Source organism: Bombus impatiens, unplaced genomic scaffold, assembly GCF_000188095.3.
Source record: "Bombus impatiens unplaced genomic scaffold, BIMP_2.2 scf_0733, whole genome shotgun sequence".
Classification (NCBI taxonomy): Eukaryota; Metazoa; Arthropoda; class Insecta; order Hymenoptera; family Apidae; genus Bombus; species Bombus impatiens.
This window is the reverse complement of record NT_177152.1, coordinates 369,064-386,720: the sequence shown is the minus strand read 5'-3', so window position 1 is coordinate 386,720 and position 17,657 is coordinate 369,064. Positions and strand designations below refer to the sequence as shown.

The 17,657-nt window shown below is 31.1% G+C and overlaps 1 protein-coding gene across 11 annotated transcripts in view; it reads right to left on the bottom strand.

Moving 5' to 3' along the window:
- Window positions 1-17,657, bottom strand: part of LOC100741755 (protein scalloped) — a 345,993-nt gene that overhangs the window by 5,220 nt on the left and 323,116 nt on the right. For 10 of the 11 annotated variants that reach the window (XM_024370314.2, XM_033322929.1, XM_003492431.4 and 7 more), the window contains 4 exons: window positions 9,770-9,925; window positions 4,823-5,038; window positions 1,666-1,895; window positions 222-456 (listed from right to left, as the gene is read on the bottom strand). In XM_024370314.2, the coding sequence (XP_024226082.1) occupies window positions 222-456; window positions 1,666-1,895; window positions 4,823-5,038; window positions 9,770-9,925 (837 nt within the window). The remainder of the gene's footprint in view (window positions 1-221; window positions 457-1,665; window positions 1,896-4,822; window positions 5,039-9,769; window positions 9,926-17,657) is intronic. The other variant, XM_033322932.1, reaches the window with a different exon arrangement.

Here is a 17,657-nt window from a genome sequence, read left to right as displayed (position 1 = left end):
GTAATCATATGAAGTTACTACTAACAATAAGTGATACGAAATTTATTATAGTTTGACTGAATTAATAAGTATATAAATGCATTAATAATTGCAATGCTGCACAAATACTTTTTATAATTACTATACGTGTTTAAATAGCTAATTATCGAAACTATCAATTTTCAAAATTGTATATGTTGGGAAAAGAGAAAAATATTCTGGTAAGAAATTGCATATCATACCTGGAGAATGGTGAAATTCTCGAGAACGCTATTCATCATGTACTTTTCCGGCAGGTGCTTCAATTTATGTATAAAGTTGATCATATACTCGCACATAGGTGAACGGCTAATACGATAGACGAACCTGCCATTCTCGAACCTAGCATATTCTGTCTCCACTTTTTCCACCACCTGTTTTCCGAAAGAGCAGACTTTGGTCGAACACGTTATCGTCATGTTCTCGTTACTCTCGTACCTATAAAAAAACAAGTTTGACCAGTGCGGAAGATTCCTTTGGTAATTTTTGATAATTAATTAAAAATTATTTTGGAAAAAATGGAAAATTGGTCCCAATCTTTGATAAAATCTTTATTTGATGTTTATTCGTTCAAATACATTTTTTTTATCTTAGACATTTATAAAGATAATTACACATATATATACGCATTAGAGACTTTACTTCTGCTCGGTCAAACAACTTCAAACACGAAATGAGAGACCAATACTACCAACGTAACGATTGAATGTAAAATTGAGTAGAATCCAATGTATCCGTAATTCCGTAATTTAACGTATTGAAAGGAATTCCCGGAATTAATGTTACCGATTTATTCTGATTAGAGTAGATTTTGTGCAATTTTTCCATGAAATAGAGAATAAAATGAAAACAACAGCCGATGGTCGGTAATTAAATTTCAGAAAAAACATAAACCAAAATCACAGTACAAATCCAAGAAAAATATATCAAATAAAGCTTCGAATACTAATGGTTAAATTCAAATGGAAATTTATCAAAAAGTGTCATTTGAATCGTATTAGATCAAATTAAATTACGTAAAAAGAGAATTGAATGTTCTTTCTAAATTGTGTCAAAAGAACTATAAAAGGTGTATAAAAAAATCTTATATATTAGTTCATAAATGTCATTGCCGTCTAAGATTTAAGCTGTTTCCGTAGAATGCGTATAACTGTAATATTAATGAATTGTTTCATCTCTTAATGTCCTAATCTATGTTCTCATTGTATTTCTTTTATCATGTATACCTCAAATCTAATCATGGAAAAACACTTCCTTTTGTTTTACAAAAGATATTGCTTATTTCATTTAATGCGTGCTGCAAGAAAAATTAAAAGTTCCATTAAATGACAAACGGGACAATTAAAGACTCGCAATAAAAATTACATTCGCCTATATTTGTCTTCTTTTAGCGGAAACAAAAGATTATTTTAATTTATCTTAAATTTCTGTTCAAGGTATCTCAATTTTCAAAAAAGTTCAAATAATTTCATGAGCCATTATATGTCCTTAAAATTCTCTTATGTAACCATAAAGTGACATTAAAATCAAAAAATGAAAGAAATGTACCAACTTATTATGTTTTTATGAACTTCAATTAGTAAATTACCGTGGGAGACGACCCTGGTTTGTTTTAGATCTTTATTAATTAAGCATTTCATTACTTACTGGCTTGTTACGCCGTAGAAGGCTCCAGCCTCGTCCTGAATGTTCGTATTGAGATCAGCCCAGAATTTAACCAGGAAGAAGGCCGCCTGTGGTCCCTTGTCGTAAAGTTCCTTCAGGCCGCCCTTTTTTTCTGGGAACTTGTCATATATTTGTCTGACATCAACAGCCTCTAGCAATGGATCCGCGTAAGTCGCGGATCCTCCTATGTGGACGAACAGGTGCTTGTGGTACTGTAAAGGAAAAACACGGAAAAAAAACAATTCGAATTGTTCGTCGAGATGAAAGTGCGACTTTCGGTCAACAACGCCTATCCCTAATTACTCCAAGCATTAATTTAACGGGGGTAATTTAATCTCTGTCTCGCTTTAAATATCAGCCGACACTTTGAGAACTCGAAATGAGCGAATAACTATTTGACTTTATCGCGACTACTTCGTACAGATGGAAAAAAGCTCCCGTTAATCTGGATATAACGTTGAATATACGATTTCTTAAGTGGTATAACCCTTTTCATAGTTTTTCTTTTATACCGGCAGAAAGTTTCAACCAAGATGTTGTAAAAAGATTAAAGAAAGTTAAAGTAGGAATGGTGTGAATTCACTTTTTATTATACATAGATATATGTACACCTATATTCTAATTTCATGAAAGACAGTTAATTGAAATATCGTTAATATGTTTCCCAATGTTAACAATATGTTGTTTTTCTTATATAATTTTTTTTCCAATATAAGTTTATATTTATATAACATTTCTTTCTTATTTTTAATTATAGAATATACCAGTATTATTTTGCAGAATATGTACATCGAGTCACCTTGTATATTATTTAATTAATAGTTTTGCTATTTAATTTCACATATACATCAATGTATAAATCGTTAAATGTGATGTTTCGAAAGCATTTATCATAAATAAAACCACTTTTGACATGTTTATTCAAATATACAATATATTTTCTATAAAGAAAAATAGAGATTACAAGTATAATACAATGTATGTAAGTAGTACTATTACAAATTTTTCCCTCAACCGTTTATAAACATCGAATGAAGTAAGGATTAATATTATAAAAATAAGAAGTTTGTTCATTATATCTACGTTATCGTAATATATGTTATTCTAGTAAGCTTTTCATGGTCTTTAAGATTTTTTCTATCTAATTGTTTCTTCAATCATGGTTTTTTCGATTATATTTTTATTCCTTTAAAAAGTTTTTCTAATTTTGAGTTCTAATAAATCTGTATGTATGAACGATGAAAGCTGGCTCATTTTTTCATTCACTCAAATGTTTTATATTTATTAGTTTAAAAGCTACATTTAAAGATGATATAAAATATTTATTACCCTTAAAATTACATTGTTATTATTCTATCAAAATATAAATAATTGATTTATGAATCTATGGTGATTTTACTTTTGATTAAATTTAGCTATTACTTGACTGTTAAATGTACAAAAATGTACAGAGTATATGTATATGTATAATATGTAAAAATATCCAAGATATGTAGGATAAAATATATAAGATAGACGAAAGTAATGTAATATGTAAAAAGATATTCATGATATAGTATGTATAACATGTATGTACGGTATGTATAATCCACGGGAGAATTAACAACTTTTTTTAAAATCTCCGATTTTAATTGCCCCAAAATTAAAAGATTCAAAAAACAAAAGAAGAAAAAGATTGAATCCAAAATAATTCAATGACCTTAACAGGATTTAATTTTTCAAATCCCATTAGCACCTACAAGCGTCATATTTTATCTATTTTATAATACAGTGGAATCTCTGTAATTTGAATCTCTATAATCTGCGAACATTTACAAGGCTATAATTTAGTAGAAAATATGGTAAATCTAAGAATTTATTAGAAACATTTGAAAATTATTATTTCGTTTGAAATTCTGAATTGTAAGGAATTTATACATTTAATACTACATATGTATAATACTATCATTCTCGCTATGTATTCCGTTTCCATTTCTTTGGTAGTTGCATTATTAGGTTGTAACATCAACGAAAATGTCCGACTTCATCATAGCAACTTCCCAAACTTTTCTTTCCCTCAACAAATATTTTTGTTTCTATAGATCATTTTATATATTATTTCAAAAGAACGTAATTGCCGTTCAACATGTGTTCAACAATATCTAACGAATAATATCAATTCAAGAAAAATTGTTTATTCAACGAATATATACATATATTTATATACGCTTTTTATACAAAAATGATAACATAAGGATATCATGTAAAATGTAGCGCTATCGAACAGGATATTATTCTTTATAGAAACATACATAAAAAATAAAGAATAAAATTTGTTTAAACAAACTTTCGCTTCTTAGAAAATCCATCTTTATATCTACATTATTTATGCGTACAACATGTATATTGTATTATAATCTTACATAAATACAAAATTCTAATCAATTAATCATTTTTTCCTTGATACTTCTAAAAATTATATAGTCGAATCTAACTCGGATCCTCTATAATTCAAAAACCTTTACAGATCGAAATACATATAATCATACTTTACCTTGAATTATTTGTTACGCATTTAGGTATGATGTTTTACCTGTTTAACTCGAATTTAAGAAGCTTAACTTTTGCAAGTCAAAGTGCACGTCTATAAATCTGCTGTCTTTACAATTCGATAATAGGTAAGTACAGGTTGCGATGAAAAATCGTATTTCTTCACATATATCCTATACGACGTAAACTATAATTTATCTTTTTAAGTAAATAATTGGCCTTTAAAAGTTGAATTTGTCTTCCTAGAAACTCTACAATTCGGAAAATGTTAATCTTTGTAGAATTCCTCTATAAGCTGTTTTTGTTTGAAAAAATTTCTTTTGTTCCAAAAATTCGATAAATCAAAACCTCTTCAAAGTACCTTGAGATTCGAATTATTAAGGTCTGACTGTATTTTATATATATTTCAAAATAAATTCTTGAAGTTTGTTATCTTGCGACACTCAAGATAAAAATTACCGGAATTTTGAATTATAGGAATCGAAAGTTTAATTCGTTTTCATTTTTACCATCCGTACTTTTTCCCACTTTCTGTACGAAGCAAATGACCATTCATCTGACAGTCAAGCTGAATATTTGTGGACATTTTATTTTGCGCAGGAGTACTTACAATATCCTGGTCTCTCTGTTGCTCCATGTAGGCCGAGAACTCTACAAGCCTAAGCTTATGGGTTGCGATGGCACGTCCTTCCCAGGGCGGGGGTGGTTGAGCCTGGACCATGTCACCGCTCGAAACCGCTGTCGCTGGTTTTCCGGTATACGCCGGCTGCGAAAACGGTTTGACATCTTGTGACGTTCCTGGCTGCAGACCCGGTTGCCAGAATTGCTGAAAACAGGACATCTGCTTTTTTCCCTTTGTAACGCTGAACAAATTTACCAAGCGTCTCGCCATTCAAGCACTACGATGGTTACGGTTAGTATTAGCATATATTTATGTTTTTTTAATCACATAGATATTCACTTTTATTTTTACGATTATTTTTCTTTATTAAATAAAGGTCATATTACTCTAATTGATGAACTGTTTACGGGGAAAATTTTTGAATACGTCTTCACGATGTGATTTTATTTGCCTTTCTCATTTCTTAGTGAAACAGTAGTTTGTAAAATATAAGGTGAATACACTTAGGCTTGATGCAGACGAGCGATTTGCGTCAGCATTACCGCTGCGTCGCGCTGCGCCGTGTCGCTGCAATTTGCTGCTACTTTTTGGAACAGCATATATTTGTATGAAGCAGCTTACACGGGATGCAACTTTGAACAGCAACTATAGGCAGTGAGTTTGCCTCCAACCATACAGATGTTCGTGCTGCTTGGCCACGAACGAAATGCTGACACTCGACAGTATATTGCTTTATATTAATTTATATAACTCAATCTTTTTACACGAGCGGTTTGTGGCTATTATATTACTTTTTGCACTTAATTCATCAAAAGATTTTGGGGTCATATGAAAATAATTACAAAATTTTCCCTCATGTCAGTAATAAAGGAATGTATTCAATATTTTCTCCTTGTCATAGACTAATATAGTCTTAAACAACACATATAAAGAAAACGCAATTTCTAATAATTCTTAATAATGAATTACCGTATCCATGGATAAATTCTAACTAAACAAATATACAATCTGAAAGTAAACGCAAAATGCTGTGGCAAATTAACGCAAAACGCTCTTGTAAATTGAAAGAAAAATTGGACTCGTAAACGTTGTGGCAAATTGCTGCAACGCGTGACGCGTTGACGCAAACTGCTTGTCTGCACTAGATTTTATCATTTTTACTGCATTGTCTTCCATAATTATAAAACCACCCTAAACTTTTCAATTCTTGTATTTGAAATCATATTAAGGAACATTCCTTCAGAAAAGAACAGGTTATTGAAAATGCCTCGATTGAAATATGAAGCACTAGAACCAAAGAGATGCAAGTGCTACTTTTGACATTTTCGAATTAAGAACAGAAATAGTTAGTTAAATCGTTAAATATAATATTGTAAATAATTTAAATAATTCAACTAGAAAAATTATCTGTTAAACAAATAATATCGAAATAAGTTCGTATCAAAGGGATGCAAATAATTTATATTACGCATAAACTAAAAGATGCAATTCGTTAGAAATTTGTGTATACTATATATCAAGCATTAAATGTAATTTCATTTTCATGACCTTACGTGGAATTTTTTTAATAGCTTTGAATTTCAAACTCAACTTTTTCGATATACAAGGAAATGTCACTTGCATCCCTTTGGTTCTAGGTACCTCTACATATGAGTAGACTGCGGATTTTCCTGTCTATTCAGATGTTTATGAATATAATTAAGAAAATAAAATTTAGATAGAAAGTTGTCTTATTTAGTGAATATTATAGAAATTACTATATTCTGAACATTTTATGCATTTTTATAAATTATTTGCATTTTACATATTTCTCATAACAATATTAAAATCCGTAGTCTAAATATGACAAATACTTCCCATACCAATTGTATATATACTATATATTCCATGACTTCTTAATTTCACGAAACTAAAATAGCTTCGAACATGTTAGTTGTTGATCTTGAAAGAGAAAATGATGTATCTTCCAGTTTCTAATGCTGTATTGTGATGCTTTTGCATCTTTTGCAAGACTTTTGCAAGATAAATTTTACTATACGTATATTTAACATGTTCAACACGTTCAACTTTCTAGGAAAGTATTTTCGATCCGTGGATCATAACTCAAGCTTTATATATATAAAAAGTATTTCTTTCTAAATATTTTGAATTTTTGGTTACTTTTTGTATTTTACAATCTCATCGCAATATATTTAATATTAATTCATACATATAAATCTTTGATATACAAATGTTAAAATAAAATGAACACTGATGTGCAAATATATTTATGTATATATAAAAAAATTTCTGAACAGTTGTTGTCAACCAATAATGCATACTGTTTATTGGAAGCATATAGTGACGAGCGTGTAAATAAGAAACTTATTAATTGCAAATAAATGCTTACTAATTATAAATATTATGATGAGCTTTTTCTATGTTTTTCTAATAATACAGAATTTTTAAATATATTTCTTGTAGCTTTTAAAGTACTATACACGTATATGGAAATTTTTTAAATTCCTATTCTGAATAATAGCTACAAACTAAATCAACATTGGAACTACCACAGTAATCGAAATAATCAATCTTAATTGATAGGTTTACAACTGTACAGTTTTGAGAGTTTAAATGAACTTTTCTTCCTTGCATTAAGTATATATCTTTTCATGTATTTCACAATTCTTTTAGTACAAATCTTATTGGTTAGTCAGTTTTAAATTTGGCATAGCTTTCTCTATTTACATGCTCGCTAGCGTAACTTATGATCCACTAATTAGAAATATCAATTGAACATATCAAACAATGCAGTTTGTAGGTTCCGAAATGTAATAGCAGGAAGAGATTTCATTTTTCTTTGTAAGCCATCGAGCCCTTGGGTGAGCAGTCATCGTCACACTTTGCAATAGGGCACAGAAAAATTTATCAAAAGAAATGAACATAATACTAAATGCACGAAAAATTAAATTACAAAAAAATAAAAAAATATATGTATAAGAGAAACGTACGCGCATAACAATGAAGGATATAATATATAAATAGTAACTGTATTACGTGAAGAGAGAAAGACAGTTTGGTAAGACACAACGACGCCTCACAACAGGTAATTAATGTCCAAAAATTTCATATACAATATGCACACTCGTATATGTATGTGTATATATGCCCAGGTGATATACATACGTAAAAAAGATAGAGCAACGGACAAATTGAACAATACACAACAAGGGCCCCCAGGGGCGTAGCAGCAGAGAGCAAGGGGGTTCCATTTATATGAGGATGGTTAGTTCTTTTCGCACAAGCTTGAGAGAGAGAGAGAGAGAGAGAGAGAGAGAGAGAGAGAGAGAGAGAGAGAGAGAGCAGGAAGAATAATAAGGAGAGTAATCGAAGGTGGAGATGGTAATTTCAAAGTCGCGTAAATACTGTCCTCTTACAGTCCGCTAATATTACTGTCCTGTAATGTTCTTCTTTTTTTAAGTGACGATAGCAAGGCAAATGAGAAGAAGATTAGGAAGAACAGCAGCCGACTGGATAAGAGATAAAGATAGAAATTGTAATTGTGTACTTGTGTGTAGATGTATATGTAAAAATGAAAATTAAGGAACTAAAGAATTAAATTTAGAAAAAGTGAAGAGGTTATTTGCATCGTTTCTATAGAATTTCACTTTTTATACTTTTATCAAGCATGTTTTTTGAGAATCATCATACAATAAAATGAATTGTTATACAAATTTATATTTGAGGAACGAGATAAATTTGAAATAATGATTGGTCAAATCTTCCAGAGATAAAAGAAACAAAGTATGTTTTTGAATAAGCATTATTGTATGAATTGACAATAATTGATTAATAATAATTTCAGAGATGTTTGAACGGGTAATTCCTGGATATTGAAGCAGAAAGATCGGAGAACAAATACGAGAGTATTTTCTTCTATTATGTGTATGTACATGTCATCCACGAGATATTTAAAAAAAAGCAGGTGAAGTGAGTTTAAACAAAATCACACGTGTGTGATCGGTCTCTCGCAAGCGGATTAGAGACGGTTACAGGGCGAAGCGGTTAGAATGAAAAGAAAACAGATACGATGTCAAAGAAGAAGCCAAACTGATAGTGTATGTGATAGCAATTAAAGTTTACATCCTCAAGACGACGAGACACCGATCGTTCGTCCAACGAAAAATAAAAGCGATTACGAGGGGCAAGAGATGATCGAGAGATCGCGAGCGTCGTTGATCAGGAACACATTTTACTTTCTAAATCAACTTCCGTGTTACCTCTTTTCTATGTATACAAGTAATACATCTCCACCTTGAAAATTATGATTGACTTAACCATCGTAGTGATATAGATGAATAAATAGCCTGCGGATGTTTATGCATGGGCGGAAAATTTAAAAGTACATAATGTATAGCAGCATATAATTAATATATAAAATATTCGAAATAAATATTTAGAACATCTATCTTTCTTTTTACATTTACAAAGATATAAATTTGTACAAAAATCCGCAGTATAGTGATGATTAGTTTGCGAATGTTTATGCATTTATGAAAAATTCAGTGTTGCAAAAATACACAGAATGCACATAATATGCAAAAATATATAAAATATCCAAAGTATACTTTTGTATAGTATATCCTTGCTAAAAATTTCTGCTTAGTTTCCATTTCCTTAACTAAATTAATAAAACGCGAATTTGCATAAACATCCTCAGTTTAGTGCTAGTGTAAAAAAAGAAAAGAAATTTGTGGTTTTTAGTTGAATCTTTCTCTCTTTACGTATCGTGTCGAGCAAGCGTGTCTCGTCGTCTCACCCCAAAGCTCGTGGCTCCTTTTTTTACTTTTTTTCTCTGGAGTATTTTTCTGGTTGCGTAATATGTAAACAGAAAAAATAGACTGTTCAAACAGAAAAAAAATTTGTTCCAAGGGGTGCTCCGTGATCGGGACTTACCGCTCCGGGATAGGAGACAGGGGTGGAAGCATGAAGGGCAAGGGGCCCCACGAGGGCGGGGGGCATCTTGTTGTGTATCGCACTCCCAGCTGATACTATCTGGGCGCTCGACATGCTCGACATAGTCTGCAGCGCCTTCTCCTTGGCGGCATGATCCTAACAAATCGTCAAACCGATTACAACGCATTGCCGACTGTCGGTGAAATCTCAATGGTATGATAGTTCTTGTTTGTTTTCTTTTTTAGCGAATTATGAGTTTATTGTCTCTCCTGTTTCGTAAGACTTTTATATTAGTTTTAATAAAAGTTATCTATTATTTCTGATGGCTTGGTATTGCTTTTTAGTGCATTTGCTGGTACATTGATCAGTTAAGAGCAGGTATTTTTTGCAAATAGTGATATATTGATGTTTAATGCAACACATACATGAATCAAACGAAGCCCACTTCGTGGGCTTAAAGTGTCTATTAAATTACATTTACAATCTTCAATCCATGATAGTCTTTTGAATCAATACACGTATCATTCGAAAATATATGTATGCATTTATTTTTTATATACACATAGCAGTAACTACAAAATTTAATGAAATTAAAAAGAATTTTTTATTATGTAATGTATATATAATTTATATATATTTTATATAATATAATGTTATATAATTTAATAATATTAGTATACTTGTTGATTTTAATAAAAAATTATGTAAATCAAAATCTGTTTTTTCGTTACTACAATATATTAACATCTTTTTGTGCTTACAATTTACGATAGTTAAACTTTAGCATTCTGAACTTCTTCTTATATTTGTTTTATTTTTTGGTTATAGCGGTGGATTATACTTGCTATTGTTGTTTGATTGTTACTGGCGAATGTCTTGTCTTATTGATGATGGTTGTGATTAACCTTGCCTTATTTTAAACTTTTATAGGTATCTTTAACAATTTAATAACCTAGCTTAGATTATTTAATTGTAGAATACGTTTTTTAATTTATATTTTGTATTTTTCGTAATAAAAAACATCAATGGCATCTAAGGTGTAATATGTAAAATATAAATTAAACTTAAATATCCAGAAATTAAGTAACCTAATCTTAAATCCAATTCAAACTGTTCACATATCACCTAATGATACTAGTTAAAGGTTATCGTACCTATTAAATCGTTGCAGTAGTTATAATTCTGATGTAATAGAAAGTTTAATGTATTGAATAATAATATAAGCGGGCACGAAATAATTTTTTATAAAATCATTTATATAAAAAAAAAGTATAAAATAAAATTTTTTTTGTTCGGGGCTTAGTTTTCGTGAAATCTAATTCGAAAATTCATCCATATGGATAATTCATGCATATTGTATTTTTATTAGGTATTTATTAATGTATTTCGGAGAATAATTATAAAAATTAAAACATTTAACACAAATCTTTGGATAAAGTTACATTCGAAATTACAAAATCGTTAATTTTTCAACGCCAAAGAGTTAGCAGAACATTATCGATGCTTACATAAGATGTAGCGCTAACGTTTCTATTAATTTTACTATAATATTTTATATCTAAAGGAGTATGTAGACTTTTGTGACTGACTGTTTAATAATTGATTTGTATTCATTTAAATATGAACTGAGAAAATCACAAGATAAGGAGTTAAACTTGATTAAGGAGTTAACGATGATAATTGGTGGTGATAATCTTTTGCGAAGGAAATTTCCGGAGTGACTTGGTTCTGAAATCGACTTTGATTAGTTGCAAAAGCAAATACTTCTTAGAAAAAAAGTAAGTATTTAGAAAAGAATTTTTCAGATACTGTTTATTTTCTCGTGTTTAAATTTGTTTCGTTTAATTGGAATACTTAAAGCAAATATGTTATTGCTATTCTTTCAGAATAAACATATATATTGGTATTTTGGGAAGTTGCATTATACAATTTGTATATATTAATTGAACTATTTGTCGGATATTTCTCTTCTAATAATAACAGCATTTGAGTCTTCTAATTTGCTTCTACCAAAAATCTCACTTTTATGATTCAGTATTTTTACCACTGAATGATTTTTCTAAAGGGAACGGGACATTTAAGAATTGTGGATTTGGCGTGTTATAAAATCATTGAAAAATAATGTTTTTATATCTATCTCATTGTTTTATATAATGTCTTGTATACGTAATTATTTACATGAGGACAGACCTCATCGATTTTTATGACCTCGAAATATGTTGTTAAGATGGTCATTCTGAACAACTTTTCCCAATACATGTTATAAAGTTATAAAATTAATATCGCTCGACATTAATTTCCGAGATATTAACTTCAATTAACTGTAGTTCCCATTACACTTCATTCTTACACATAAATGGCCGCTTTTTTACACAGCCCAACCTAAACAATTTATTGATGTTAATCATCTTTAATAAAAATAAAAAAAGATAAATCAATGGGTTGTAGGATGATCTAGATTAATAATCGGCGCCGAGTCGTGCAGTGAGGCGGCCAATAACACTAGCATGATTTAATTTTTATTTTATTCGATTTTGTAAATTTATTGTTATCACTAGGTTGCATGTGGAGGATATGTATGTATACATTTTGTGTCCATTATTTTGATGAATTAAAGGTCAAAATAAAATACAATATTCCATATATCAATAAATTTATCGAAAATTATTTCACGCTAGCATTGTATACTACTCTAACCCAATCCATAATCCATTATTTTTTGGTTATTTTTCTCATCGATAGGTTGAACTATATAAAAATTCGGCCGTCTATTTCAGAATAAAATGTAATCGTAACATAGAAACCTAAATTCTATTGGAGTTTTCTGTGAACATCTAAGGAACTAAGGCCGATCGGTGGTAACACGTATATGGAAAAGTTGTTCGGAATGATGACCTTGGCAACATGTTCTAAGGTCACCAAAATAGATGAGATGTCTTCTAATATAAATCAGTTTTGTATATTTCTATCTAGAATTTTGTCTGTTGCCAAATGACTATATGTATAGAACATGCATATGTGTAGAATCCTGGATTATCGCGAAAAAGTAACATATGTATTGCATGTTCCGTTGGTTGCGTAGTACGATTTTTAAAGTATTTTAACATCCTAAATATAAGCATTGTAATATTGTAAATGTAAAAAAGACTCTGTGGTATTAGATATATTTGAATACTGGTAAAATACTAGAGATGCTACATTATGTTGCCGAATTACAATATTATGCATTTAAGGATTAAATTATATGTTTACTAAACAATTATAATTTGACAGAAAGATTGTACAACTTTGGTAACATTACGAATAACCGGAACCAAAGTTTCATTTTCTTACACATGCATATTTGCGTAACATTTTTAGGATATTTCCTATTCTTAATAAAATCTTAGTATTTAATGTTGACTATATATTTCAAATTGCACGTATGCCTTAGTATAATTGTTAATATATCGGTAGTTACATATAGCTTCTTTATCGTGCCAAGGATTAAATTAAATTGCATTACGACGCAAATCATCTATAATTTTGTTTAATTATGGAGTAAATATAACAACTGTTTTGAGACTCCTCAGCAGGTGTGTTTCAGTATCGAAAATTTCATTATTTATACACTGTTGGTTGGAGATATATATACAGAGCTTAAAATTAACGAAGTTCGTTGTAAAATTTGTGATGATTTATCATTCACATTTGGTTATGTTAGGCTTTTTTTCTGATCTTTCATGTATTATAAATATAATTTTATTACAAGAGAAGAAGAAATTTTCGGTAAATATTATGCAATTTTATGCTTTGATTGTTCGAGTGACAATATTAGTTATTCGGATGATGATAGTTCCACAGAATACAGTTCTGATTCAGATGATGAATAATAATGAATAGGATCAACAAGAAGACAAAAAATCAGAAAACCATAGTAATCGATCCTGATGTTGAAAATGGAAATGACATTCACGGCGTTGGAGAATGCTTCTTTGTTTTTACAGAAGAGTAGATTGAAAATCATATTTTATGAAAATTAGGATACACTACCTCGGCCACAGATGCAAAACTTTGCACAAATTTTACAGTCCACAATGTGTTAAAGCAAACTAAAAAAAGAAACAGAGTCTAAATTCACGAATAAATTGTCTATAAAAACCAAACATAATATAAAATAACAAACAACACTAATGAAATTACTAACACACACTACCAAAAAAAGAATATTCCATTAAAAAATTTAAAATTCCCATGAAAGATCGAAGATAGCTTCTATTTATTCCCTACTGTGTATCCACACAGATCAAACTGTGTAAAATTAAATCGATGAACGATTTCCCCTGGTTGCCTGCATAATTTCGTTCTCGCCGCTGAATTTCCAACCCCTTGCATCCCCATTCCCTCGCCCCCTTCGTTCTGTCGCTGTTTTAAGCCCGACCTGAGCGCGGTTGATGTCATCGATCGCTATCGAGTGAAACGGCAATGCAGTTGATTGCAGAAACAAGGCTGGTTTTGGGTCGCGAAATTCGCGGGAATTTTGTGCTTTTATCGGAAAGCCGTCGTTTTAATCAGCGCCACCCCCGCACTGTCGAAAATTGCTGACGAAGCGAACGCGAGAGCTTCGTTCCCGTGATATCCGGGAAATTGGCGTGTACCAACCCTTCCATGATCCCCTCTCACGTTCCTCCGCCCCTCAACCCGGTACAGGCCTTTTCAATTTCGTTCATAAATCCGTAATGGAAGAGCCATTACAAGCTCTGCCCATTCGAAATGAAGCGTGCCGCGTAACAATGCACAGCGATAAAGCCTTTCTTTTCGGTCAACGTGTACGGTGAAAAACTGTGAACTTTTGCCTGTTGCCTCTCTCTCTCTCTCTCTCTCTTTCTCTCCCTCTGTTATCTTCTATCCTTTTATATGTAGCAGGGGAACACCATTTTTGCGGAATCGGCTGCTGCATTGGTTCAGATTGAATTGTCGCTTCCTTTTATTGATTGATTTAGTTATTTGGTTGAGTTTTTGTTGTTATTTGTATTATAGTGAGATTTGGAGGGTCCAGTTGATTTGATAAGAATGATGCAGGCAGATGGTTTGAATTACAGCGAATAACGAAGGTATTCAAAGGTAGGTTATTTTTCTTGCTGATTCTTCGTATTCTTTCGGTTTTTCCATAAAATTTTTTGACATAATTATAGGAACCATTGATTCCAATTCCAGTGCAGATATACATATATGGATTTTTCATTACCTTTGAAGGATCGTCTTTTTTACTCTTGGTGTTAATTTCTTTCAACGCTCAAATCGTGATTTATTTGTAATATTTCTATCACTATTGTATTATTCTATTTTGCAATGAATTGCTGATTTACTTCTGTTCAGACAAGCCGCAATTTCTTTTTTCCAATTTTCTTTCCTTGTGTAATTTAACAATAATTTCCTTTTTCAGGTTTATTTGCTTCCGATTTTTCACCATTCATCATACTCAATTATAGGTAAATTTGCTTTTAAGTACTACTTGCTTACATCTAACTCTTTAATCAAATACATACATGTATTACAAACTACTGTATAATCTGTGTAAACTAGGTATTTTTTATTTAAAAAGCAAGGAATATTTATATTGAATTGACAGTTTTCAGTTTGATTTCTGTAAAAGACATCTGCACTTATAAATAAGTATAAGCATAAATACAGTACTTGACGATAATACAATAACAAAATGATATAATTAGGTATAATAGTATAATCATTGCCCCATACGGAGTATGGACTAAAATTTACAAGTATGGATATGGTTACGTAAACAAATGGAATCTTCAATTTTTTATCGAAAGTTATATATTAACGACTTTTTCAAACAGTAGGCCCCAATCTTAAAAAATCTTTTAAATATTACGTCACACTATAACCATGGAATGGCGAACTTACTATGGCACTTATGAAAGTTTTGTTAGCAGATCAACGATTTACAGCTGATAGTAATCTGTACGCTTATAAAATATTTCAAATTTTATTTCTCTAACACGTATGTCAAGCTATGAGCTGAATTTCATCTTTGTGAAATATTATGTTCATAGTATGAAAGTCTTTATAAACTTAATGTTGTAACTATCGATGGACGACTAAAGAAATTTATACCAAAAATTTATACCAGAGGAATTGATCTCGCTGCATTATTTTAGTCGTTCTCGACTCAGTCGTATTTTTCTAATATTACAAAAATATTTCAAGATTCAGCAAGATATGAAAAAAATAATATTTATATGCGTGACTTCTCGTTTCAATTTATATCAAACTTTTTTTCAAGTATTAAAAATTCTTTTTGCAGCTTTTGTTTATATATTTTACGAAAAATCATTTAAATTAAAAGTGCAATAATCTACAAACCGTTGTAAACTTACGACATTTCTACGGAAACTTTCAAATTGGTTATCTTGGCTACTCTGGCAGTTCTAAAAACTAACTCTACTTTTAGTTTGTAATTATTACTTAAAATAAAAATTCGAAATCCGCTCTATATTTATAATGCTTCGAATTGCAAGAAATGTATATTTAAATCCTACATTACAGAAATAAAACTTTTATAATATAATTAGTTAAACTTACGCGTAAACATTTTCCACTTTAAACATTTGCCAGTATAAGCCTAAGAAGCACTTATTTCTCTTTATTCATCAGATAGTTGAGTACTTTCACTCACTCATGTCACATTCACGAATACACATAATCGCAAATTCAATTACGCATACACAGAAAACTACATACAATACTTCACATAAAAATCGACCACGCCGCTCTTATACATATGTAAAATGTATAGGTACTGCTCCTATTTTGCACGCGGTGCGATTTCTTTGAAAGGAATGCAGACGAGCGAATTTTCGAATTTAATAGAAAAAAGGGGGAAAACGTACGGGAGAAAAAAAGGGTACAGATAGAGAGATAAAGACAGATAGAGAGGGAAAAATTATTATCGTGAAATCGGGCGCGCACTGCATGCGAAAAATCCATTTCATTCCGCGGGACCGTTCTTTACCGACGAATCTGCAGTAGAAAATCAATTCGGTTAATTGAGAGGGTGGCTGTTCTCGTGTTATTTTTTTCTCTTCCACCTCGTTTTTTCTGTTTTATTTTCCACCTTCCCTTTCTCTATTTTTTCCACCCTCCTTTTTTTCCAATTTTCGCTTGTTCTCTGTCTGTTACGGTACAATCGCTCTGTCACGGTACAATCGCTCTGTCCCTGTCCGCGGCCAGCCCCTCATCGCGCAAATACACGTGAGGAATGCAGGATTGGCCCGGGTAACGGGCTGGACATGTTTATCGACATTCTGAAATGCCGTTCGCCCGTTTTTAGATGTATCGTCAGTTATTGGGAGGGCGGAGAGAAAGAGAAAGAGAGAGAGAGAGAGAGAGAGAGAGAGAGAGAGAGTTGCGTTTACACCGCAACAATCAATTATACTATAATGCTCGACGCAGGATTATTTTGGGGGATATAGATGATGCGGCCTGATTCTCCGAAGAATGTGTTTCCTGGAAAAATTCGTATACGGTGACTAATGTATTAAGTCTATTGAAACCAAAATACATAAAAAGGGTGAAGCGAATTAATTGTTTTAATGCTTTCAGTTTGATGCGATCTAACTCTTAACTAGTATCATTGAATCATCGGAGACTACAACAGGTTGGATTGAATTCGTATAATTATCTAGAATACGATACACCTCACTCATTTCAATAACTTTGAGATATGTTGTCAAGATCACCATCTTGAACAACTTTTGCATATACATACATATAATATCGCTCGGCTATAATTTTCGAGATATTAAAAAAAAAAAACATGAGTGAAAAGATCGGAATTACACGACCTTCTGGTATAGACTTCTTCGAAAAAAATCTTCATTTTTAT